We start from the raw sequence: 27,911 nt of genomic DNA on the forward strand, positions 1-27,911 counted from the left end.
ACTTCCTTAAATAGTCTAATAGCTGACTGGAGGGAAAAAAGCAGTATCTTTATTTTAGGAAGACATATCATTGAGTGACAAATTGTATTTAAATGGACCATTCACAAGCTATTGAATACCTGACATTGCTGGCTGTTGAGTAAAGTCATGGATAGAAGCTGGTAAAAGCAAAGAGGTTACGGGTAGCCTTACAGTGGAGTTGTCTTCTGTTAGTAGAGAATGCCTGACATCCACCCACCCTTTAGAGCCAGCCCACCACAGGCAGTAGCTCCCATGGGGATAAGGACTCTTGGAGCTTCCTTTTGTTACTTTGGCTATTTTGATCCTTGCTTTAGAATCTTACCAGTCTTTCTGATTCGGCTATCTTGGAGTCTGATCATACAACAAAATAACCTTTCTCCATACCAGTGCTACAGTCATAGTTAACTAGTCAAATCCAACTCCATCAGACAGATTAAGACTAGAGTTGTTCCCATGAAGAGCTGAGCTAACATAGCTCACACTATTACTACTTACACTTTGACTAGCTAGCAAGTTGTCTTTGAGCAGCATGGAAGTAGCAGATCTTTAAGTGGAAGGGTAATTATTTAACTCTCTGGATTATGGAATTATACTGGTACTTTCTCTCCATTTCCCCTTCCATGATCTCTTAGCCTTTTTTCCCTGCACATATCCCCTGTGGGACAGAAGAACCACAATGACTGTCTGTCAAGCCTCATGAGCCTCCAGCTGTATTCCTGTAGTACCTGAGTCCTCAGAGATACTACAATTTTTTATTTCTTTTCTCATTTCCATCTTCTACACTATGACTCAAGTGTTCCTACACAGAGGTTAAGAGTTTAATATACATCCTCTAACTGGAGTGTTCCCAGAACACATTAGGCCAGGAGTATGGGACAGATAAATGAACTTGCTCAGTGTTTTGTGGCATATATCTATTACATGCTCTGGAGAATACAGTATCTGTAATAGCATATTTATGATGCTATTTTCTTTTCCCTAAGATTTTAAGTCTGGCTAGGCAAACAGATTTTAAAAGGAACAAGATCACAAGAGCCCAATAGCTATACCCTTATGATGACATAAGATGATGCTAAGTGAAATGAACTCCATGTTATGGAAATGATTGTTATATCACAGTTGTAACTACTTTCAACGTCCCATGTGTATCTGTAGCTTCTACTATTGATGATGTTCTTGTATCACCTTCCTGTGATTGTATCTACACTATCTCTGTAATCTTATCTGAGTATATTGGAAACCGTGTATACTGGTATTAGAACTAGGAAATTGAAAGGGAATGCCAAAATTGAGAGACACAGGGTAAAAAAAGAGAAACAACTACAAAAGCAATACTTGCAAAACTGTTTGGTGTAAGTGAACTGAACACCTCAGGGGGGGAAAGGGTAAGGAGGAGGGGGGAGGGGGGCATGAGGGACAAGGTAACAAACAGTACAAGAAATGTATCCAATGTCTAACGTATGAAACTGTAACCTCTCTGTACATCAGTTTGATAATAAAAACTTAAAAAAAAAAAAGGAACAAGACAGGACAATCAAACAAAGACGAAGGTTGGGGCTGGGGATATGGCCTAGTGGCAAGAGTGCCTGCCTCGGATACACGAGGCCCTAGGTTCGATTCCCCAGCACCACATATACAGAAAACGGCCAGAAGCAGCGCTGTGGCTCAAAGTGGCAGAGTGCTAGCCTTGAGCGGGAAGAAGCCAGGGACAGTGCTCAGGCCCTGAGTCCAAGGCCCAGGACTGGCAAAAAAAAAAAAAAAAAGACGAAGGTGTGGGGACCAGTGGGAAGAAGGAAGTCAAATGCAGACATTGAGGGAGATGAATATGTATGTATTTATATACACCTATGCAAATCTAAAGTGACAAAAGAATAACAGCATATTCAAGAAAACACCTGAATGAAAGCCATGTTTACAGAATAGGCAAAGAAAAGCTAAACACCTATCCATTATACTTGGGCTCTGCTCTTTTATGTCTTCTTGCTTTACACGTCTCCTTTCTCCATAAAGTACTATGAGTAGATGCTCAGAACTCTATAAGTGAAATGCACTTGCTTTTCTATATAGTTTTATATAATAAATCAATATTAAAGTTCACTGTATACAGCTAAGGCAAAGCCAGCAGTGATACTTTCCCATAACTGGATTTTCTTTTTTTTTAATTGACCCAAATCACCAAACTTTTAATATATAATACAAACAAAAGAACATAAACAAAGTATAAAGAATAATGCCCTATTTATCCAAACTCCTTACTTTATACTCATGTGAAGTTATTTATTTAGCCTAGAGAATGTACTATTTGAAGACTGGATAGGAAAAAGATCAAGTGCTTATCACTATATCTTTAAGTATAATTTACGTTAATCATTTTTATACATTAAGAACAACTTCAAGATAAACTTCAATCATGGTGGCCCATGTGACTCTACTAGTTTTAATTATTCATAGAAAATATGAAAGTAGGCTGGGAATATGGCCTAGTGGCAAGACTGCTTGCCTCGTATATATGAAGCCCTGGGTTCGATTCCCAAGCACCACATATATAGAAAATGGGCAGAGTGGCGCTGTGGCTCAAGTGGCAGAGTGGTAGCCTTGAGCAAAAAGAAGCCAGGGACAGTGCTCAGGCCCTGAGTCCAAGCCCTAGGACTGGCAAAAAAAAAAGAAAATAAGAAAGTATATTCTAAAACTTTTCATTCCTAATGTCCAGAGTGAGTGAATTTTAAAAAATGGCACAAAGATGACAACAACAGGGAAAACATGGTTGTGTGTAAAAAGAATTTTTGCTATCTTCCCAGTCTTACCTCAGGGATTTAGATAATTTTGGAGCACAGCAAACTTCTACAGGACTCTTTAACCATCTGTTTGTTGCATTAAAGTAACTTGATTTTCAGGAAATGAAACATTTGGTCAAGGACAGGAAAGACTAGCAGGCATTCACACATAACAGATTGATGACATATCCATGGGTGAATAAAAGTTGTTTCAAAGTCTGAGAGGAAATATTTTCCAAAGATTAAGAGGAAAATGTTCCTGACCCAAAATGCCTAGAAAATTTACACGTGATGAAAAGACACTAGTTATTAGAAGCATTGGCTTTTGTAAAGTGGTAATAGTTCACTAAAGAAAAATTATGTGTTTACATTTTATTTTATGTTTAGATTCATGTTTCATAACATTCTTTCCTGCTTGGTGATACTGGGGCTTGAACTCAGGACCTTGCATGTGCTAGGCAGGTCCTCTACCACTTGAGCTAACTCTCTAGACCTTTTTATTTTAGATCTTTTTCAAATGAGGTCTTATATTGTTGCCAGGGAATGGCCTAAAAATGTGTTCCTCTTATATACACCTTCCACGTAGCTGGGATCACAGACACACACCTCTACAGTTGACATGTTTGTTGAGATACTCATACTAGCAGAGTTGTCCTCAAGCTACAGTCCTCTTTGCCTCTAGAAGAGCAGAGGTAACAGGTAGAGCTACTAGGCATGAATACTTGCCAAGTGCTTCTAGTGTTACTTTACTGTAAGCATGGAGTTGATGCATACATTGAGCTCTATTTAAATTTGCTGTATTCTCCCCTTGTATTTTCATCTTATACTTGTAGTACTATTATTCCATGCAATCATAGGTGAGGTGAATAGAAGAGAATGTCAGTCAATGTATATTTCAGTGGGATGTTAGGAGCCATGCAATTTTAATATGAGGACTTCTACTATTTTCTAAGGACTCAGTGACTTTGCCTTAGACCAAGATGGGGAAAATTAAACTTAAAAGAATCTAAATTCCCATCAGCAAGCAGAGCCAATGGAAGAAATCCCATTGCTCAGAGCATGAGTCCTGAGCGTTTATTCTCAAAGATACAGCACTGAAGCAATAGCTTTGCTGACTGCTATTTCAGCCAATTCTCCAGAGCTGAGAAAAAAAAAAAAAAGCACACCATTTTTTATTCATTTTCTGATTACAATTTCTTACAGTTTCTGCTTCACTTAATGGTCCTAAAAATCATAATCCCCTTAATGCTAAATGAAAGGGGAGCAGCTTGCAATGCCTGAAAGATGCTAAAAAAGGCACCTCGCCGAGAACAAATGATTATAGAAATGTTCGTTAAAATTAATATCTGAATTGATAGGCTAAGCTCTCCTACATTCCAAAATCTTGAATCCAGTGTATCCACGAGGAACACTCCCAACGATGAGTAAGTGTCTCTCCACCCAAACTTATCTTTGGGACATTTCCTCTCCTGGTGAATGATGAATCATCAGGTGAGAGAAGTTGAGACTCATTCTAAACAAGCTCTTCTTTCTCACTTCCTACTGCTACCTGCCCTCTGAACTTAAGGAAGCCTACCTCCTCATCTGTTCACTCTCATCCTTTAGCTGCCTCCTTTTGAGATTTTTTTTTTTTGCGGGGGGCTGAGGGGGGGGATGGTATTGGGGCCTTGTCTAGCAATTGTAGGTTCTGGATTCAAACTTCAATTCCACCAAAAAGGAAAAGGAAGACACAAACAAACAAACAAACAAACAAAACCAGCATTTCATTCTGAAACTCAGGATTCTCATGACAGATCTACGGATGACAGGGAGAATTTTGATAATTTATCATCATATGGATTTGAGAATCAGAGATGCCGCCCTATGAATAGAAAAACGATTGTCCCTAGTGTCAGGACTATGTCAATGTCTTTTTAATTTTATTCCAGGTCCAATGCTTAAATATTTACCAGGATCGGCCACTGTTTTGGCAAGCTTTCCCCATCTTTATAGGAAGAAACTTATGGTTTTCTACCTATTGAGATGATTTGCACTGGTTTATGAAGTCAATAAGGATCAACCTCAAAGGCACCAGGAAAGTTATGAGCAAAGGCAGCAACAGCTAAGGGACATGGTTGGAAACTGGTCATCCTCACTAACATGATGACAAAAGGCTTTTTCTGTCACTACTTACCTGAGGAAGAAGAATTGCAAATGGGCTGCTTAGATGATAAAGATCACTAAGCCCTCTTCCCTTTAGTTAGAAAAAGCCTTCCAACTCCTTTCCTTTCTTTGGGTGTTTGACTTAGCCCCCACAACAGGCATGACTGTAAAGAAAGCCATAACACCAGAAGCTAGTAATTGGGGATAGTATGCCTGGGTTTGAATTTCAGTCCTGTTTTCTTCCAGGCTCTTGACTTCCATGAGTGAAGCTCTCGGAGGTGCTTCCATTTCTTCATATATAAAATGGTATAACAATGTACCTAATCATCAAGGCTTATTGTTTATTGCATACAAAATAGTTGGAATTGTGCATGATACACAGTGAAGGTTTACGGAATTATAAAAGATCTGAGTCAAATTTCCCTGTTAAGTTTGTCAATAAAGTTTTAAGTAAACATAGTCTTGTCTTTTTCCCTTCAGAAGGTAAATCAGGTTAGGCACATGCTATCGCAAAATTAAACCTTGATCAGCCTGGCTCATTCCGCTTGCTGCTTGTGTACATTAAAAACAACACAAAAGCTATCTTCCACGCTGCAGGTCAGAAATCTAGCAAGTTCAGTTGTTTTCTCCACTGACATTGTTGAACACAAGTTAATGGCAAGCTTGTGTAGAGCCGCAGAGGGAGAATTTGGTTTCAAGCTCATTGGGCTGTTGTCAGACTCCAGTTACTGGGGCCGCAGAGGTGAGCTCCCGATTTCCTTGTTGGCGGTGATCCAAACTAAGCTCCAAGGAACCATCCTGAATTCCTTATTTTCTTGCTACTCCATCTTACGTGCAAGTGCGCATTCTTATCATGTTTATGAAGTTCCCTTTGCAATCAAAATCAAAATCACTGGCTCAGGGAGTGCATATCTTTGGAAGACCATTCTATCTACTACATCATATAAATCGTAATACACTACTTTCCCAGTCTATCTCATTCCTCAATCCCAGAGCAGAAATGCAAACCTCTGTTTTGAAAACTGAGGACAAGAGACCACAAGCATATGTAAAAAATTATTAATCACCTACTTATTTACAAATCCACATATTTAAGCATATTGAAAAGTGGATTGGATAACAAAAAGTCCACTCAACACCAACCAACTTCATAATTAATACTTAATACGTCTACTTTTTCATGCTCTGATGTTTATTTTGACATATCTCCAGATGGAAGAAAGTATCTATTCCTGAAGGCTGGAGTGGTCTTCAGTTATAGCTTCCATTGATTGTCCTAGAGTAACACTACTCAGGTTTTCTTGTATAGTTTCACAGCACACTATAAGTAGGCCAAATCACTGGAGTAATAAGTGGAGTTTTATAAGATCCTGGTGCCAGTAATGTGCCTCACTTTGACATTAGCTTAAGATAAACTAGGCATATTCTGCCTTTTGCCATAACCATATATACATGTTCTTCCTTAAGATCCAAATTGTGAGGCTCTACTTGGTCTTGCTACCATCCAAGACTACTTTTCTCTCAATATCCCTTTCTAAAGTACTCTAGATCAGTCTAGATTAGTCTGCTGTTTGCTTATATCTTGAGGAAAAGCAACTCGGAGTTGTTCTCATATGTTGGGACTCGGTTGTTCCTTAACAGCTGGGGAACTAGCCAGGGGGGCTGAGGAAATGGGGAAAAGAAAATAACTATATGATACCTTGGTATCCACAGGCAGATGGTTCCATGGAGAATACCACCGAGTGAGAGAAGACTGATTTCTCACGGTGCAGAGATTTCAGTAGTATACTACAGCTGCTTGATTTATTTATTTTTTTCATAAATACCACCCACATCAACTAGTGACACCACCCTTCAAGAAATCTAAAAATTTCACTTTATAGCTCAAGTTAATCATGTTGTATTTCTTAGGGTTTTTTTGTTTGTTTGTTTGTTTGTTTTTTCGGTTTGTTTTCCATTCTGGCTCAGGAGAATTACCATAACTTTCACTTTGCATTTTGAGTAGTATTTACTTTTGGGCAGTACATTTTCACAAGGAAAAACTCAGAAGATCATAAAAAAGAATTTAAGACCAACTGATGATATTGTAGGCCCAAGGTCTTCACTGTGGAAAATAAAAATACTTGTTTCATACATTTCTTTTGATTTAAAATGTATCATTATATTTGACCATGATTTGAGTAAACCAGGTGTAATAAATCTATAAACAAGGCAGAACTATTGACAAGAAGGAAATCTTGAAACTGCCATGTAATTTCATGGGAGGTAGAGAGGCCTATTGGTAAAGGCTTGCAGCTTGCCATATGAGCTTAGAGAATCCCCCCCCCCCCCCCCGCCCAAATTCACTGGGTTTGGAGAAATAGTTTGCTGAATGCTGCTTATCCCACTGAAGTATATTGTAGGGTATATAGTACAGTAAGAATACTGAGTAGCTAGGATTTCCGGCATGAGCCTCTGGTGTTCAGATCTTGTCATTAAATTAATGCTCAAAGTATTCCTGGGAAGTAACATTATTTTGAATGATTCTCAAGTCATGGTTAAGAAAATCATGATTGAGACTCACTAGAAAATGCAAAATTTTTGACTTGGAGAATGAGAAGGTTTTGGGTTGGAACCTGGCCGTATGTTTTCACTATGATTAACTTCTGATCTACCATGTATCTATTTGAAAATTTGATAATAACTGTTTTTATCTAAACCCTCTTTGTTTTGACAAGCATTTTACTTAACATATGGGCTGGGCTTTATCTCTTGGAATAAGCAAAAGACAAGATGACCTTAGAAATCTTAGGGTTCCTTTGTGAATTCTTAGGAATGCAAAATATTTGCTGAGTAAAGAATAATTTCATGAAAATTCTTCATGCAATGAAACAAAGGAATATGGGAAGAAATACCGTAATCATATTAGATGAAACAAATCCAAACTAAATTTTCAGTATATAGTAAAACTAGAAAATACCTACATTTTGCAAATTTGTCGCTAGAAAAAAAGTTGATTTCTTCTATGGTTTTCTACCATGATTATTATCTCTTCTCCAATCATTCTTGATAGTTTAGAAATTCTAAATTTAGTTTTGCTCCATGAAGAAAACAACCATTTTTTGGAACCAAAAGGTAAGGAATATATACATACACATACACTTTTTTTTGTCAGTCTTGGGACTGAACTCAGGGCCTGAACACTGTCCCTGGTTTCTTTTTGCTCAAGGCTAGCACTCTACCACTTGAGCCACAGCGCCACTTCTGGCTTTTTCTGTTTATGTGGTGCTGAGGAATTGAACCCAGGACTTCATGCATACTAGGCAAGCACTCTACCACTAGGCCACATTCCCAGCCTGCAAGGAATATTTTATTGGTGTGCACCATGGATCTGTAGTGCATGCTTTCTTTATTTGTTGCAAACATCCAACTAATTGCATAGCTGTTTGAGTGCAAAGCCCTATGGGTCCTTGTCAATGCTCTATGGACTGAACCTACAACAGTGCTTGCTCATGACATGTATTCAATTAATACCTGTTTCATTATGTGACAGTCACAAAGACAATGTCTTTTACAACAGGAAACATATCCCTTGTCCTCATATCTTCAAGGGGAAGATTCTGGCTTTCAATTACTTCTCTATAAAAACCCAGATCACAAAAACTTTCCACCGCTCTGTAGTAATCCTGAGTCGCTGTTTGTTGTTGTTGTTTTGTTTTTTTGGCCAGTCCTGGGGCTAGGACTCAGGGCCTGAGCACTGTCCCTGGTTTCTCTTTGCTCAAGGCTAGCACTCTACCACTTGAGCCACAGCACCACTTCTGGCCGTTTTCTGTATATGTGGTGCTGAGGAATCAAACACAGGCAAGCACTCTTGCCACTAGGCCATATCCTCAGCCCCTGGGTCGTTGTTTGGATCTAAAACCTCAGATGAGGAGACAGGACCACCTTAGGCTCAGGAATCATTCATTAATTTGTCTATCTCATTGCAAAATCAGAAGCTGATACAACACTGACAGACTCAGGAGAACTAGTAAAAGGCCACCGAGAATGGCACTCAAGATCTATTCAGCTTTCCACAACTGCAATCAAGTGCAGAATGACAAAGCCATGCCAATTATGAAATTCCTCTCAGGCTCCGTTTCTAATGCTCATGCTAACTCTGATGTCCGTTCCTTCTCTGCAGAAGGAACTGCCTTGGGAGACCACATTGGATTGGACAGCAGACCAGCTTGATAAACTTTCATATGTTATTTGCAGCTCTGTATTCCAAGTTAAAAACAGTTTTTAAAAATCTGGTTTTGTAGTAGTTCCATAAATTTTAATCTTTTTAAAATTTAATGTAAAGTTTCTATAGAGAGGGGTTACAGTTACTTAAGTCAGGTAATGAGTACATTTCTTTCTGAACAGTGTTACCTTACCCCCTCCTCATCTTCTCCCACCTCTTCCCCTTCCAGCCCCCTTCCAGCCCAGGCTATAAAGTTCATTTCCAATACTGTGTCTAGTGAGGATTACTGTTGGATTGGTTCACCCTTTGCCCCCATTTCTGTGATTCCCCTTCCCTTCCTGAAACCAGATAAACATATATAAGACAAAGGATAAAGAAATAAAAAACAATCACAAAAGGGAATAAACCAAAGGGAAAAAGAAAGAAGAAATAACTGCCTATAATACAATAAAAAAAACCTCTTGTTTCAATTTCTTGGAGTTCATTTTGGTAAGCATCATTTTATATGGTCATATGCACATAGCTATTGAGCCACTGTGATCCTCACCTAACAATCTCCTTTGTCCTCACTATGTGAATGCTTAGAGCGCTGTTTATAAATCGTCCTCTTAAGTGATTGCATCCTTTCCCCCAAATAGTTCTACAAGAATTCTGTGTGTTGTTTTTGTGGTTCAAAGGTATAAAACTCCTTTGTAAAACCACTTAAAGATAATAACAGTAAAAAAGAAACACCATTTTGAAAAATTATATATCTTAGGAAATCTTATTTTCCTAGTACAAAAATTAATTTTGTTGTTGGTGAGAATCTTCAGAGTAGAAATCACCCCTCTTCATCATCTTTTCTCTTCCATTCTCCCTCCCACCCTCCTTCCTTTTCTCTCTTCTTTCCTTCCTTCCTGGTAACATTCCATTATATAGCCCAGGAATGCCTCAATCTACCAATCCTTCTTCCTCAGCTTCCTGAATGCTGGGATGACAGGTCTGTACCATTATGTGCTTATGAAATCCTATCTTTTAAACTTATTTATTAAATTCAATAAATGTTAATTATATAAAGCAATGCATGAAGAAATGCAGTATGTTAGCAATATTTCAACAAATGTGAAAATGAAAGTTGTCTTGCATATATAGAAAATTGGAGTAGTTTATATAAAAATTGCCATTGCCTAATGGTCTAAATTATTACTCTGGATAACTATAATAACCAAATTTAGGACGCAATGTCTCACATTCCCTTTGGTCTGTGAAAAAAGTTTCAATGAGTATACACCTTGTATCTACCACATAATAGCTTCTATTAACAAACTGTGTTGGGAGAAAAGGGATGTTCATTAGAAGAGACTGCTATTAATGAGCAGAGGTAAGTGATATGTTCACATGGACATCTAAAAGAGAGAGAGACAAAGAGGTGATTAATGATATCAAGATGATCTGATTCTCACACATCTCTTCCTCACGGACCTGACACCTTGACAGTTATAATATCCAATTCATATAATTATCACAGCATAAAAGAGGAGTATTTGTAAAGGCATTACATTACATGTAAGACATATGAGCATGTCTATTAGGAACAAATGACCAGTTAATGAATATCTAGAATCTATTCCCTAAGGAAAATGTGTTGTCTTCACTCAGGAAAGGCACTGCTCAGGCAGTATTTGATAATGCTCTGCCTTCCCCATTATTTTGAACTGTCAAATATTTACACTGTGGATATTTGGGTAATGTTTCCTTGTTTCATGGAGATGAAGGTAATTTGACATGCCTTGAAAGAGAATCAAAGAATTTACCTGAAGAATTGCAACCTCATTACGAAGCTGGCTTTCTTGTTTTGTTGGAAATCTCAATTTGTCAATGATTTTAATAGCTACATCTCTTCCTGTTTTACGATGTTTTCCTTTAAAATTGAAACAAAAATCAGCATGTGTTTGATATCATCTGCATGAAAGATGATCAAAATTTACAAAAACAGACACAGAATTAATAAAAAAATTTCATTAAATAAGTTGATCTGTTTGAAGAATATTGTTTGCTATCCACAAGGATTTCATGTTTTGTTTCATTATGCTAAATAAGATATGTATGTTAAAGTCAGTCAGAATGTAAGCCGCATACAAATGGGAATATGAAGATATGTATATTTTCAAATCGGATATTGACTGGCTTAATATAGAAAATATTCTTATCTCCAGCTAGATCTTAGCATCCTGAGTAGATAAGAAAATAATCATGAGCCACCTGGGTAAAGTACTGCTTTCCAACACATAGATACCTAAAAAATTAAGCTAATAAACATTCTTAGTGAAATACCTACCTCCATACACAATTCCAAACTGTCCAGATCCCAGTACTTCATCAGGAAAAATTTGATAAACCGTGCTGATGTCCTAAAGAAGAGATGGGAAAAAAAGCATTAATGCTAACAAATTATTTCAAAAATGTATTCTAAATAATATTAAATATTTCCAAACATTCAATTGCACATGGAAAGCAAAATATATGATTATTACATAATAATCAATTCCCATTAATATAACTTGGTGTTTTAAAAACTGCTTTGGTCCTAAGTGCTTGAGTTGCTCTGACATGCCATCAAATATATTTAAATGGAGTGGAAGGATATCTAAAACTATACAAAGTCATTTATGAGGGAATTGCCTACAAGGACGGCTATGTTAGTTATAGAGAATATGTATAGATCCCAATCGTATGTCTTTGTCCCCATCACATCCTGCTGAGTCTGACCCCAACACAGAGAAGGCTGAACCTAGTCAGTGACCCCTGGACATGACAGGAACAGACAGCTAATTAGGAGAGTCCCATCTGTGAAGTAACAGCCAGATGAATTCTTATTTCTTCTCACGGTGACAAGCTCCCAAAGCCTATTCTTTTTCTCTCCGAAATTATGAGGACTGAATCAATCAGGGTTTGAATCCAAGTTTGGTGGTGTGTGACGTGAGGAACATACTCACGGAAAGGTAGCACAGTCCGTTTGACGCTACGCTACTACAACACATCTCACCACACATATTTTCTGACTCTCCTCCACTTTTACTCTTGGTGCTTTCCAAAAAACAGTGCTTTTGGAATTACAGTGTTCCCTCTGTAAGTCCTACCTACACTGATCCCTGTCCTAGGTCCTTAGAAAACAATTAAACTTGTCTCCATTTTGTGAGCCCCATGGAATGGTCACAGAGTATATCAAAAACTACACGGAGACAAGAAAATATTATTTGTATACCATTATTCTGAATCCATGTGACTCTACGCATGTATTTTTAGTTGGCTTATATTAAATTGGACATACTAACGAGTTACTTCACAACATTAATTCATAAAATATACTTCAATAATACTCATCTCCTCTCTTACTCTTTTTTTATCCCCCTCCTCCAATGGCCTTTCTAATAACCTAAGTTTCCAAAGTTCTGTCTGACTAAGCAACAGCAGGAACCTGAAGTGGGTAGACACCAACTTTGAGACTGACAGCTCAAGTTGATTTAAACAGAGCTCTAGTTGATCTGTAGCTTTCTGTTTATGTTAAACGTAGTAAAGCATGTAAAGGTGTAGGAGGGAGCAGCGTTTCCTGTACTTTAGTCTTTAAGAAATAAACTCGGAGCAGTACACTGGTTTATAAATCTTGTTTGGTCCACAGGAACTAAGGGCCAAACAGCTAAACCTCTGGCTTGCAAAATGAAATAAGAAGTGAGAAAGGATTTCATTTGGCTACTGGCTACAGTATGCATGTGTGTGTGTGTATAAATATATATGTATATAAATGTGTGTGCCTATGTATATATACATATATACACATATATGTATATACACACATATACGTATATATACATATACACACACACCATTTAACAAATCATTTCGTAAGTACAATGCATCTTGATCAGTATTACCCTTTCATTATCTTCCATCCCACCTCATAGCTTTATAGGATATGCATTAAATATTTTGACCACATTCTTCCCCCGTTCTTTGCTTCATCTACCCCCCTTTGGCTTCCCCCACACATCTTTCAAGTGCCAGTTTCCTAGTATTCATTATTTTGTGATGCTTTTATTTTCTAATAACCACATTACTAAAATTTATATTATTAGATATACACTCACCACATTTTCTTGAATCTGGCTATTGGATACGGAAATGCTGATGGAAATATCTTCTGGAAATACATGTTAAAAAGACACACACACAGGCACAGATACATACACATCAGTTACAGAGGTAACAGCATGACAAGTAAACACATTCATCAATCTTCCTAAAGTACTAGGTTTAAATAAATCATAGCAATCGCATTCTTCTAGGAAAATGCCTATTAAGGCCTTTCCTTTTAAAATTACAAATCCATTCTGTAGTTGGTTTAAAAAAATAACATTTTATCAGTGTAGATCTTGGAGGGAAAATGACTTGGGCTTAAATATGCATGGCAGTTGATCATTCTAGAGACTAAATTCCTCACCTGCAAAATGGGACAGTCATCAACTTATAGGAGTTACTAGAGGCATTCAAATAGAGAACTCAAGTAAGTGCTCAGCACCAAAGAGACACATGTGTTTGATTAATATGTTGGCTATAGAAAATAATTATGAAAAAGGAATATTATCCTATAATATAAAATCATATTTTTGTATAAAGAGTCTTCTGAACTTTCTTTATAGAAACTAGAACCTACTGCATTTTGAAAAAAATCTTTCTCATTATTATTATTTATTATTATGATGATGCCAGGTCAAGTTCAACTGACTAGATAACTTCTTTTATGACCAAGAGCTTCACAGCTCTGCGGTTGCTTAATAGACCAAAACATACATGACTTTATGAAAAATTTAAAGTAATAACACAGATAAGAAGATAATTTAATATATCTTAGTATATGGTACCGCTTGTATTGAGAGCTCCTTTGTTCTCCGACAAACTAAACCCATGACGAGGAGTGTTTCTTTCACTCTGTGCTTGGGGAAGGCGGGCGGAGCGCGGGCTTCAGAGCCCGGGGAGGCAGGATGGTCGGCAGGTGGCGGGGAAAACGGGGAGACTCACTGTGCGAGTTGGATCCTGCCCCCACGGATGAGCCTTTGGGGATGACTGGCATGAGGGCGTGCTGGATGGCCATCTCCCACACCTTGGCCACATCCGCACCTATGCCGCTGGTGAAGACGCTGTTATTGGGTGGGGGGCTGGAAGGGTTGACCACATTTTCTCCCACGTAATATACTACGTGTGCTGTGGTGATTTCAAAGCAATGAGGATTGGCACCGCTGAGAATTAATCCTGGAGAGTTTGCTGGTTCCAGAGATAAAATTTCTGACAAAGGAATTTCCTGCCGAAGGAAGAGGGTGCTACATGTAGTTATTGAAAGAAAGTAACATTTTATGTGAAATCCATACGAGGAACATGGGGGAAATGTCAATACAAATATTCGTCATTAATAGAAAATACTTTTCTAGAGAAGACATATGAAGAAACAAAACTTTAAAGTACTTATATAATTTGACACTTTATATTAATCTTTTCTACAAAATAAAAATGAGTTATTTTAAAATAATATTCATGTTGCGGTAATAAGAATGACTAAGAATAATGGATCTGAATCTTCCTCAAAACCAAAGCCTTGGAATATTGATCACAATTTTTAAAACTGTGAGATAAATTGTAACATTTTCAAAATGCGCTTGGGTTATGTATTTTGAACTTTTATGTACTTTGAGATTTTAACTGTTCTTTAGAGTTTTTCAATGAAACACGGTTTGATTCGAAGTATGTCAATGCAATATAATAATATAGTCAAGCCAATAGTTTTAGGGAGGAAAGCCCAGCAATTAGTTTTAAAACTAGTTGCTTGGATAGTCAGTTAAGTATTTAAAAGACGCATTGCCACCATGTCCTAGGAAGCTTGAAGTGACTAACAAACTACTAACCTGCATTGGCTGAATGGGGTGACAAACACCTGCTAACTCAGCTACTCTGGAGGGAGAGATGGGAAGCGTTAGGGTTTGAGGCTAGTGGTAGCAGAAAATTACTGAGATCTCATTTCAACAAAACAAGACAGTGGTGGTGGCCCAGGCTTGGGATCTCAGGAGGCTGTAGGTGCTGGGCAAAAGCACAGAATATTATTTGTAAAACAACTAAACCTTAAGGGGTTGCGTAAGTGGTAGAGCCCTTGTCTAGACCCCGTGTTCATACATCTATACTAAAATAATACAACTCGTGAAACAAAAATTTTAATTTAATAACTAACGGAAATTCTTTTTCCTCCCTCTGTCATCTATGCCTGAGTTGTCCAATATCTCTGCATTCATAAAGAAGAAATTATCAAATGTTTTTCCTTATGCCTCTTGGAGCTGTTTTATTTGGGAATATATTGTGACACATCTGTATAATTTACTGTGAAGGGACAGAAAGAAAATTTCAGCCAAGCATTTCTCTAGAGAAAATTGTTCCCTGTAAATATCAGCAAGCATGTATTAGCAGGAGTGGATTTCAGGAATTTTCTTTTAGCTCATCTACTGTGATCACTAATGTCTCAATCAAAGCATAACTCTGCTAAAATACTCAGTTTTAACCTCCTTTCCTTTCCCTACATATACCAGCCCATAGGTCCAGAAATTCTCTCTAGGTGAATCAAGAAGTTAAATTGTGGTTCCTAAGAAATCTGTAAACTACAGAGGGGAAAAAAAAGCTATGTCTTAGAGGAAGGACTGAATCATCACATCTGTGGCTACACTTCATATTATTCTGCAGTCTCATGAGAAAACCAAGATGGAAGACAGAGCCCCATACCTTGTAGTACCTGCTGCCCGTGTCATTTTGGAAGAGCGTAATGCATTTGCTGTCCAGCCGCCAATAGTGCCGTTTCCGCTGCAAGAGAAGTTAGACTCTGGATCATTAAGAAACTTAAAAACGATGAGATTCATAAACTATGTACACTTTCTGAGTGGGGATACTGGGGTTGATAGTGCGAAGGACATGGGCTTTGGGCCAGGCACATTGAGGTACAGTTCGAGTCTAGAAGCTGACTACTGACCAAATGCTCTGCATTTGCAACAGAGGGTGAGGGGCAATAAAGGATATGCTGTATTAGTATCTCATGAAGTACTGGGCACCTAGGGAGTCACCAAGTAAATGGCAAGTGCATTTGAAAACTTACTTGACTGCTTAAAGAGTGAAACATGGATTTGTAGTCCGTCATAAAGCAAGGCTTACTTGGAAGAATGATGTCTATCCATGGTCATCATTTGAAAACTTAAGAAATGTCCTGCTTATCCAGCTATGCAGTGTGGTTCCCATTAGTGATGGAAACATTTTGAAGGTCACTAGAGACCTGGAAGGCAGGCTTGACTCCGTGGGCACAAATGAACCACGTCATGGGAATGCATTGGACAATTCTATCTTCTCTTAAGTTTACTTCAGAGCTAGCAGATAGGCCTTGTTGTTGTGCTTGTTGTTCATTCCAGACAAATCCTTCATGATTTCAGTGTGTGTGTGTGTGTGTGTGTGTGTGTGTGTGTGTGTGTGTGTGTTCTGTGAGCTACCATCTTTAACCTATAACCAGATTCAAACCAGTCATATGTGTTAAGTATACATTAAGTATTATACAACATGACCAAGACAAATTAGGCAGTCAGTGTTCCATTGATCACTACAGTAATTCATGTATGTCTTCTTCCAGAAAGAAGATTGAGAGTATAGATAGACTACGGGTGTCTATTTATCTAAAGAAATTCTAGGACTCCCTTTATAAGAAGAAAGGTGACTGAAAAAATCAGCCTAACACCACTCATCAATTAGTTTAAGTTTGAAATTATTGATTCACTGTTGTATACACCAACTCATCCATGATCACAGGGAAAATCTACAGAAGCTGACAGACTCAAATAAATAAATCATAGTATTTCCACATTCTTGAATGGGTAAGTTTTAAAATGAACATTTAGCTGAGGATTTCAGAAGTATATAATAGTCATATTTTTTCTATCTCTCCCTCTAAATCACAGAGGAGTGTATGATCGTGTGTGTGTGTGCACGCATGTGTGGGCATGCGGCATTTGTAGCTTGCATGTCTGCTATAAAGTGACAGGTAGATATTGGAGTTATTTGGAATCAGTTCATGCAATCAAAGTAAATGGTTGTGTTGTGCTAGAATCGCTTTCCACATTCTTTTCTAACTTGGTTGGACGTTCAGGTATATCTAACACTCAGGCAGTGAAGGGGTCCCCACTGAGTCTACTCTGCAGCTATATCAAGTTTTCTATCCAGTAAGTCACATCAACTCAATGTCTTTATATGACATCAGTAATTCTTGTAATTATAGCAGGACAGTTCCAGGTGCCTGTGGGTCACATCTGTAATTCTAGCTAATTACGTGGCTGAGATCTGAGGACCGAGGTTTGAAGCCAGTCCAGGCAGGAAAGTTTGTGAGACTGACCTACAATTAACCATCAAACAGCCGAAAATGGAGCTATGACTCAAATGGTAGTGTGCTAACCTTGAGCAATCGCTCAGAGTGCTCATGCTCTGAGTTCAAGTCCCAGTACCAGCACACACACATACACACACAAATACACACACACACACACACACACACACACACACGCCAAAAGGAAAAGGCTGGCTATAAATCTTACCAGTGTGTCCTTGCTCGTGTAGTGGACCATCCATCCTTCCTTCATGACTGTGCTGCTTTTCCTTTTCGTGTGTTTGACAGACTGTACGACCCTCATAAGAGGGATGTTGTTGCTTGTTGATGGACTTGAAAGGACAAAATATTTTAGGAGAAAAGTATTTATAGATACAGATCTCTTTCATGAAGAGAACTTCATTTTAATTATTCGAAGGCAAAAATAAAACATTTCACATCCCATTTTCATACTGTCAAGTTCCATGCCAGAACCTGGATTATTTTGAAGAGTGGCAAGTACTCCATATACATTCTAACTCTCAAGGCAGTGAAACGTACTAAACACCGGAGCTTGCGGGTTGAGTCTCTGGTGCCGGCTCAGTCTTGAGGTAAACAAAGGGAGTCAATGGTCAGTGTTCTGAGACTGTCAGAGCAAAGTTTACTGGATTATTCCTGACACATTAGGGCCAATTTCACACAGTTTTAGATTCTGTTTTTCAACATAAATTTTAGTCTCTGGATAGCTTCATTAAAAATTAGGCTAGGCTCATGGCTGTAATCCTACCTAATCAACAGACTGAGATTTTAGGATTACAACTCAACGTCAGCCCAGTCATAAAATTCTTATCTCCAATTCATTACCAAAAAGCTAGAAATAGAAGGGTAGCTAAAGTGGTAGATGCCAGCCTTAAGTGTAAGTGAAAAAAACTAAGAAACAGCACCCAGGCCCTGAGTGCTTGCAAGCCCTAGTCCCGATTTGTGCGCGTGTGTGCGTGTACACACACATATACATATACACACACAATTAGAATCTACCTTTTAAATTTCCTCTTGCATAACCATCACACATACCATTATGCTAATCTTTCTCTTCTTCCTTTGACCCTCAGGATGGCTCTGTCTCTTTCTCCTAATTTTCATCCTTTCTTTGGTGCATTTCCTTCAAATCTTTATGTAATAAAGAACTCTATGTTGTTTACAGGAGTGTTGGGTCATAAGACATAGCTTTTAACATGTCAAAATGTTCAGTGAACCATCAAATGGAGAAATGATAAATCATTACAATTGTCACACAATTTCAGTTTATCCATCAATCTGATACAAAATCGACAAAACGGGTTTCAATATGGCTTGTAATATAGAGACGGAGAAGTGCTATCTTTTTGGAGAGCCAGGGAGTAAATATTTTGGGATTCAGAGACTTCCTGATTTTATGCACTATTTTAGAAGAAAAGCAGCCCTAGACATTAGGAAGAGTCATGGCTATACATTAGTAACATTTAATAATAAAGCAAGCATCTGTCCAATTCTACTTGGAGGACTACCGTATAGACTTCTGATATAAAAAGTGAAGCTCACTCATTGTTTAAAAACAGTATAGATAACTAGACAACAGATCCCGAAATGACACATATATGAAAAGCAAATTCAGGAATAATAAGGAATAAAGCTCAATGTTGGGGGCTCCCACCTGTAATCTTAGCTACGTATGAGGCTGAGATCGGAGAATTATATCTCAAAGCCAGTACAGGCAGGAAAGTCATTGAGACTTTAATTTCCAATTAGCCAGCAAAAAGCCACAACTGAAGTTGTGACTCAAGTGGTAATGTGCCAAGTTTGTGTGAAAAAGCCAAGGGAGAGTACTTGGCTCTGAGTTTATTCCTCAGTACTGGCAAACACACACACACACACACACACACAGAAGGTATGTTATCAGACAGAATCTACTGAGGCCCATTCCTACCTTCCCTACCTTACCATACAAGGAACCCTGAATTAATAAATAAAAGTAGAATTTTTACACCTAAAGCCCTAGCTACCGAGGCTGCCATCTGAGGATCACAGTTCTAAGCCAGACCAAGCAGAAAAGTCTGCGAGATTTTTGTTGTTGTTGTTGTTGTTTTTTCTCAATTATTTACTCTTAATTTTTGTGTGTGTTGGTTTTTCTTTTAATTTAATTTTATTGTCAAAGTGATGTAGAGAGGGGTTACAGTTACATACCTAAAGTAGTGGGTACATTTCTTGTCCAACCTATTACCCCCTCTCTCATTTTTCTCCCATTTACCTTTCCCCTGATAACTATCCCACCCCCCCCCCCAAGTTGTACATGTAGAGTTCATTTCCAACATGTTGTGAGCATCGCTGTTGCACTGGTTCACACTTCGTCTCTCCAGTTTGTTGTTCCCCTTCCCCAATTCAGGTAAATGGACATACAATACTCAGGGTACCAAAATCAAATACAATGATAACAGGGACTAAATACCAAAGGGGAGAGAAATGAAAGAAAAAAGAAATAACTTCACACAGTACATAAAAACCAACAGCAGTGAAGAAAAAGCTCTTGTTTCCATATCCTGGAGTTCATTTTGCTTAGCATCACCTTATATGATCATATGTACCTAGCTACTGAGCTCCTGTGATCCTCTGGTACCAATGAGGGAAACCATGGAATCTGTTTCTTTGGGTCTGGCTCACGTCACTTAATATGACTCTTATTTCCAATTAATCACACAAAAAATCCAGGAAATAGAGCTATGGCTCCTGAGACAGAGGGCTAGCCTTGAGCAAAAGGAGCTTAGGGACAGCGTCCAGGTCCAGAGTTCAAGGCCCAGGATCAGAAAATAAAAGAAGAGCAGTCTTCAAGGAATGAAATAATGCTAGATAGGGATGCAAACCACACTTCTCTCAGGAAGCCAGAACTACCTGCAAGGGCTCCCATCGAAGGTGTGAAGATAAACTTCATTGCTAATGAGATAGGACATATCCATTAAATGTCTTTGTAATGGATTCAGAGACCAAAGAGCTTTGAAGAAGAAACGTGTTTCCCCGCTGGGCTGAGAGTGGGGTTGCTGCTCTCACCTTATGGTTCTGGTGGAGTCTTCCTGGTCGGGGTCTGCGTCTTGCATTTCCCCACCGTCGCTCTGGCTCTCCGCCAGGGCCATCTCTGCATCCTGGGCCATGGCCTCTTCCATGTCGTCCATGAGCCCGCTGTTCCGCTCACTGTCATTGTCATCACTCCCTTCTTCCATGACCACGTCAGACTCTGCTCCTGGGCTGAGCAAATCTAGAAAAGGGTTTTGACTCATAAAGATGAGCCTGAAATCCAGGTGCCACAGCTTAGGAGAAAGACAATCTTAAAACAAATGAATGGGAAGCCCTATAAGAAGATAACAGCACTCATGTGAAGAAACTATTTTTCCCTTTTTGCTTTCCTATTTCATTTTAATTTGTAAGTATATGAATGTATGAGAAGCTGAGCATGTAATTTTATGGACAGATGTTTATTTTCCAAGTTCCTAAGTTAAAAAACAACATGAAGAGTCAGAAATAACTTTGAGGAGAAGACAGAAGTGAATTCAAAAGCACAGTGCAGGGAGGCAAAGTAATGGGAGGCATAAGAAGGCAGGAAATGAGTCTATTTCATTGCAGGGGGTGGGGGGAGTAACACAGGGAGGAAGAGGGAGGGGGAGGGAAGTGTTCACAAGAAGAAAATTTGAGGTCAATAATTTTCACAATTGCAGTAACTTCTTAAATCATAGATTTCATTGTATTAAAGTTGTCATATAAGCTGCAGCTCTTAAATACCTGATATTTTGTATTGCACACCATGATTATGCAGTAGATGGTAATGCAAAAACTTTAATTACTTAACTCATGCAAATTACTCATTTTAAAAACCAGAAAAACAGATCAATCAGAGACCCCAGCCTGCCAAGCCTGGAAAAATTGCCATTTTTACCAGATTTCTCTGACTATAGGGGAACATGCAATTTTAACATAATCAACGTGTAAAACTTTGCAATAAAGTTACCAAGTATACACTGACATTCTTGGGGCAGAACAAACTAAGTATTTCATGTTACATGAAGAGTTGGTGAGATTTTCAGTTGTGACAAATAATTCACGAAACTCCATTTCAGAAATCAGTAGGTATGAGAATGTTTTCCTGAAAAACTCTCTTCCTTCTTGTTCTTCTAGTTACATATTTGTTCTACAACAAACATAATCTCTTTTCTTTCTTCGTAACAAAGATACTCATCTTACGTCCTCTGGTGTTCTCTAGAAATTATTTCTGACCAGAGGAATTGGCAAACTATTATGTTAAATCCATGCAAAGAATCCTCTAAAAATCAAAGTCAAGTGTTGTAGTGGCTATTAATCAGGGTGCTACCTGGCCAAACAAAACAAAACAAAAACCAAACCAAAAAAAAGGAGCTGCTGTTTTAGGAGATAACCCCTTTTTAAAAAGTCCTTCAAAGCTAATTTATATAGACTTTTAAACAATATTTCTAAATATAGAACACACACATACTCTCTCTCTATGCATATATATATAAATTTACATATATATATAAATTAGTTGCCTTGCAGGTCCTCTTTCAAAGTAAGATACAGGTTCTCAAGGTGAAGGGTGTGACTCTTCCCTTCCTCAGTAGATACCAAAGAGAGTTAGCTAGTCAGAGTTAGTTTCTGACCGCTGGCTTGGAACAAGGACAGAAGAGTACAGGATGAGAGCTACAATTTTTAGACTTTCCAGAGAGTTCCACATTTATGAGTAAGCTGGGATGAAAGTATAAAGAAAGAAAGTCAGGAGCAAAAATGTTCATTTTCAGCATTAACTATTCACCCTGCAAGGGTCAAGAAGGACTCCGTGTCTTATTAACATTCAATGAGGTGGAGTGTAGGTTTTTCAACAGTAACTTAGGACCAATATTGGGCCATATTGATTTTTGGCTCCATTGAAACTTCTTAGCAGTAAAATAAAACATCCCATTGGATCCCAATCATGTTTGTAACGCACAAGCAACACACACACACTCACAACTGGCCGTCTGTTCCTTACCTCCGTTGATGGTCACTTCACACACACACACACACTCACAACTGGCCGTCTGTTCCTTACCTCCGTTGATGGTCACTTTACACACACACACACACACACTCACAACTGGCCGTCTGTTCCTTACCTCCGTTGATGGTAACTTCACACACATACACACACACACACACTCACAACTGGCCGTCTGTTCCTTACCTCCATTGATGGTCACTTCACACACACACACACACACACTCACAACTGGCCGTCTGTTCCTTACCTCCATTGATGGTCACTTCACACACACACACACACACACTCACAACTGGCCATCTGTTCCTTACCTCCGTTGATGGTCACTTCACACACACACACACACACACTCACAACTGGCCGTCTGTTCCTTACCTCCATTGATGGTCACTTCACCCAGGCAGTTGTTCGGGACTTTGGGAGCGCAACGCTTATGGCAGTTGAATCTGCAGTCTACTCAGGACATTTTTAAGGCAAGACACACACACACACATACACAAAAAAAAAACAGAAACAAGAAATTCATCAGAAGGAGAAACCAATCTAGCAAGGTCAGATGGGTTGGACTAACCTAAGGACTGGTGCTGGGGGGAGGGCGGGGGGACGAGTGCACGGTGGCCAGCTGCCCTCACCTTTGCACTGCAAGCCCTGTCTGAACAGGCCCTTGAGCAGCTTCTTGCAGTACTGGCACACGGTCGGCCGCGTGTATGAGTGGATGACAAACGTGTGCGGCACCTTCACCTTGGACATCAGCATTTTGTCCAGCTGAATGGGCCGTCCGATGTACGACTGCGAATTGGACCTTTTCTCTCGACCAATGAAGGACTCTGATGGTGACTTCTGCTGCACATTTGAAAAAAATGGATAAAAGGAAGGACAGCAATGTAAGACCAAGACGCGACTTCAATATTTTAAAATCTCATTTGGTTATTCTATCGTTAAATTTTGTTACACTGGGACTTGAACTCTGGGACTATGAGCTACACTGAGAACCTTTGTTTCTCTAGTTAGTTTTTAAATAGGACCTTGCATTTTTGTCCTAGCCAGCTGGAACCGCAATATCCCAATTATACTTTGTGTGTAGCTAAGATGCGGGAGTCCACACACCATCATTTCATTCCCACCATTTCATTCCTTGACATGGGGCCTTGACAAGTTTTGTTGCAGTCTAGTTTTGAACTGCAAACCTTTACACTCCTGACTGACCTACCACATCACCTTTCTTAAAAAATCTATAATATGAAAAAAAAAAGTCTGAGATTTGGTTTCTGTTGTGATAATTTATTTTCTCCTCTACTATTTAATATTTCAGTCACTTTGCATTGGCTAAAAGAAAGGGCTAGATATCAGAACATTTTAACCTGATTCTTAGGTCTTTTAAGAAATGGTTTACTTTAAAATATTAATTTTAACAGAAAAATGTAACATTGAGAACCAAAGATTGGTAATACCACGGCATATGTTACCTCATTGAGGTTTTGTAGAATTCTTTATGTACATACTTAGAAATTATAACCAGTTCAGAAAGACAGAAAATGTAAAATAAATTCCCATATGCCTTATCTGCTATTTATTCTTCAACCATAATGAAATTAAATGGAACAATTTATCTTACCATTTTTATAACCTAAACACATACAAATAATGGACATGCAAAGCACATAAATACTGGTACTTTATAGTGACATCTCTGTGTACTCTTCTTGTCTGTCATTCTGGGAATACTTAAAAAAACTTGGTGTGTAGGCATTTGAAACTAAAATTAATCAAAACAAACTGTTACTTCAATTTTTCTGGACAATTTCCTGGTATCTGTTGTTATCATAGAAACACACAGCAAATATGAGAATGAGTGCCTTTGGGAGTAACCACCAGAATAAAGAGATAAGAGTTAACTGAGTCAAACCTTAATACCTACAATAGTCATATCTATCAATATACCTATCTAAATGTATGTCCATCTAAGTTACTACTCTTTCTTTTTAAATATTAATATCTGAATTTACACATTTATAAAATTATTGTGAATATCATTTATTATTCGACAGTGAAACTGTTAAGTACCTTAAAAGATGTCTTGTTAACTGCAGGTGACATGCTGAAGTTCATAAAACAGATTGCTGCTACCATGCACTCATAAATATTGGAGCCAATATGTCGACCTGCATTTGTTTGCCTCAAGATCCCTGAATATCACCTTACCCAGTTAATTTCTAACTTGGAGTAATTATTGACACAACAAAAAATAAATGCTAGTTACATACAATTTTCATCCATTTCCATTCCTGCCTAACTAAACAGTAAAACTACTTACTACCAATTGGGAAGGTGATGGAATGATTCACGGTCTGCAATAAAAACAGGTTTGAGATGAGGCTCTCCATACTGTGCAATTATGTCTGAACTTAGGTTTACAACTCAAGTTCCATAGAGGAAAACTATAAAGCATCATTGTTCTGCAAAGCTGAGTTCTTTTTTTTTTTTCAGTTTTTAAATTAAATTTTATTGATAAGGTGATGTACAGAGAGGGTATAGTTACATAATAAGGTAGTGAAGACATTTCTTGTCATATTTGTTACACCCTCCTTCATTTTTCTTTCCCTTCCCTAGTTCAGATAAGCATATATACAATATCTAGTGTACCAGAATCATATACAGTGACCACATGGGGTACGTCAAAGGAAATTCCCCTAGTACATTAAACATAATGATAACAGTAAAATCCTTCTGTTTCCATCTCTTGGAGTTCATTTTGCTTAGCCTCATCTTATATAACCATATGTATGTAGCTGTTGAGCTATTGTGCTCCTGGCAGGTCTATCCCTATCCTAGACCTTTTTTTGTTTATTTAGTAATTGGTTTTAGAGACATGTTGTAAAGTCGCTGACCAAAATATGTAGAAATACCATTTGAAAAGAAGTTTGAAAAGAAGCTGAGTTCTTGTAAGGCCAAGGAGCTTATAAACTTGGACAATAGTTTGTCAAACAAGAATCGTAAGTCTATTGAACAAATATCCTCAATGGACTTCAAGAACAGTTAAATCCACCTCATTTGGTCTTGGTTCCAGTGTCCTTTAGAAAGCGAGCCAATTTTAAGAAAGGTGGCCTAAAGGAAAGTAGTGTTTTTGCATAATTGGAATGTTTCTAGAACTTACGTCATACTTAGAAAACTCACAATGTTCTCAGATTTGGAAAATCCTACAGAAGTGTGAGCAAATCATTCTTCATTTATTTTCTTCCATTTCACATCCTTAAGACTGAACTGTGCTAACAGGGCCAGCTTGACACAGGACAATTTACTACCCTAGAGACAGAAGAAGGAAACTGACAAAGAGAATTTTCTTCCTTTAATCCAGCATGGTACTATTCCCATAAACTGTGAGATTTCTGAGAAGTCATGGCATTTATTACCTTAATAGCAGAATTACATAAGCAATTTTTAATAAAATCTAAGTTTCAGGGAGAGAGACTCACTATAATTCTGTGGCAAAAGAATGCGCTGGACATAACTCAGGAAGTGAGGACATTAACACAGCCACAAAAGAGAAATAATTCGCAGATGACATACTGTTAGAAATTGGCTTTAACTGCATTAATAAAGCATGCCCTCCTGACATGTATGACATTTAAAAAACTTAAAGCCAGTGGTCCAACCAATGAAATACCTATCATATTTTCTTACAGTTCAAACTATAGTCATTTTCAATATGGCTTATGTTTTAAACAATAAAGCAAAACATTTAAATTTGGGGACAGATTATGGTCACAAAGTAATTACTCAGGGAGGGTTTGATTTGCTTAGAAAAGCCATCTGATGTTTGTCTTCAGTATTATATTCTATGTTTCTGGAAGTGCATATATATATATTTCCATGAGGTTTCCCTTAATACTGAGACTCAGAAGCCATGTTAGAGAAGAAAAAGTATGGCAGTATCTGAAGACTTTCTAAGTCCTTACGGTATACTTACTCATCTTCCATCAGAATATAAAACAAGAACACTATCGACAAATAACAAATTTCACAAAAGAAAACAATAGATTTCTCACATCAGTAATCCTAGTTATTCAGGAGGCTGAGATCTGAGGACTGCAGTTCAAAGTCAGCCATGGCAGGAAGCCCATGACATTCTTATAATTAACTATAATTAACTATCAAATAAAGCTGGAAGTGGAGTTGTGGCTTAGGTGCTAGAGTGCTACCAAGCTTGAACAATAAAACTCAAAGACAGTACTCAGTCCCCCAGCTCAAACCCCAGAAACATCACTAAACAACAATGAATTCCATATCTGATAGCCTTTGGCATAAGGCACATTAAAAAATATACATTATATTCATATTTATATAGTATATTATAAATATGTAACAATCAGCATTTTTCAGTCCTGTCAATAATTCTCCTAAAATATTCCTAATGATGTGAACTAAAGCATTAAGGTGGGTGTGATTGGGGTAGACCTACAATTCCGGTATTCAGAAGGTAAAGTCAGAAGGCTAATAAGTTGGAGGTCAAGCTGAATTATGTAGAAAAACCCTGTTTCAAGAGAAGTAGAAGCTAAATGTTTAGAGAATCAGTAACTATTTCAAACAAAGATATATAGTGAAAAATATACACTACAAGCCAGGTGCCAGTAGCTCATGCCTGTAATCCTAGCTACTCAGGAGGCTGAACTCTGAGGATCATGGTTCAAAGCCAGCCCAGACAGGAAAGTCCATGAGACAATTACCTCCAATTAACCACCTGAAAACTGGAAGTGGTACTGTGGATCAAGTGGTAGAACACTAACACTGAACTGAATGGCTCAGGGACAGTGCCCAGGCCCAGAGTTCAAGCCCCCAAGACCAACCAAACACACACACAAACACACACACACACACACACACACACACACACACACACACATGCGCACCACAAAGTATAATTACAGTAAGCAAAATTTCAGAAAAAAATTAAAGGAAGAAGATGCTGAAAATAACATGTACATCTTTGGATTTAAGTTTGAGATATTTTCAACATTAATGTGCCAAAGCATAATGTTGACAGAAATAACCCTAATTTTTGCCTACAATGTACTATGATGCTAAGTAAATCCAGCTGTTCTTTAATTCTGCATCACCTTCACTCTTTGTTCACTTGGGAGTTTAACTGTGATATGCATCTCAATAATCCAGACTTGAAAATAATGAGTTAATTTGGAGACAGGGTCTTGCCCTGCACTGCTCCCTGGCCTCACATTTGCTAGGCAGCCCAGGCTGACAGCAAACATGAGATTGTTCTGGCTCTACCTC

General features: G+C 38.1%; 1 protein-coding gene across 3 annotated transcripts in view; it reads right to left on the reverse strand.

Annotated features, from left to right (window-relative positions):
- Positions 1 to 27,911, reverse strand: part of Prkd1 (protein kinase D1) — a 264,056-nt gene that overhangs the window by 18,698 nt on the left and 217,447 nt on the right. For 2 of the 3 annotated variants that reach the window (XM_048362553.1, XM_048362555.1), the window contains 9 exons: positions 23,258 to 23,468; positions 23,001 to 23,078; positions 20,633 to 20,837; positions 17,781 to 17,904; positions 15,937 to 16,014; positions 14,197 to 14,476; positions 13,266 to 13,318; positions 11,459 to 11,531; positions 10,935 to 11,041 (listed from right to left, as the gene is read on the reverse strand). In XM_048362553.1, coding sequence (XP_048218510.1) covers positions 10,935 to 11,041; positions 11,459 to 11,531; positions 13,266 to 13,318; positions 14,197 to 14,476; positions 15,937 to 16,014; positions 17,781 to 17,904; positions 20,633 to 20,837; positions 23,001 to 23,078; positions 23,258 to 23,468 — 1,209 coding nt within the window. The remainder of the gene's footprint in view (positions 1 to 10,934; positions 11,042 to 11,458; positions 11,532 to 13,265; positions 13,319 to 14,196; positions 14,477 to 15,936; positions 16,015 to 17,780; positions 17,905 to 20,632; positions 20,838 to 23,000; positions 23,079 to 23,257; positions 23,469 to 27,911) is intronic. The other variant, XM_048362554.1, reaches the window with a different exon arrangement.

The sequence above is a fragment of the Perognathus longimembris genome, chromosome 14 (genome assembly GCF_023159225.1).
Source record: "Perognathus longimembris pacificus isolate PPM17 chromosome 14, ASM2315922v1, whole genome shotgun sequence".
NCBI classification, from domain to species: domain Eukaryota; kingdom Metazoa; phylum Chordata; class Mammalia; order Rodentia; family Heteromyidae; genus Perognathus; species Perognathus longimembris.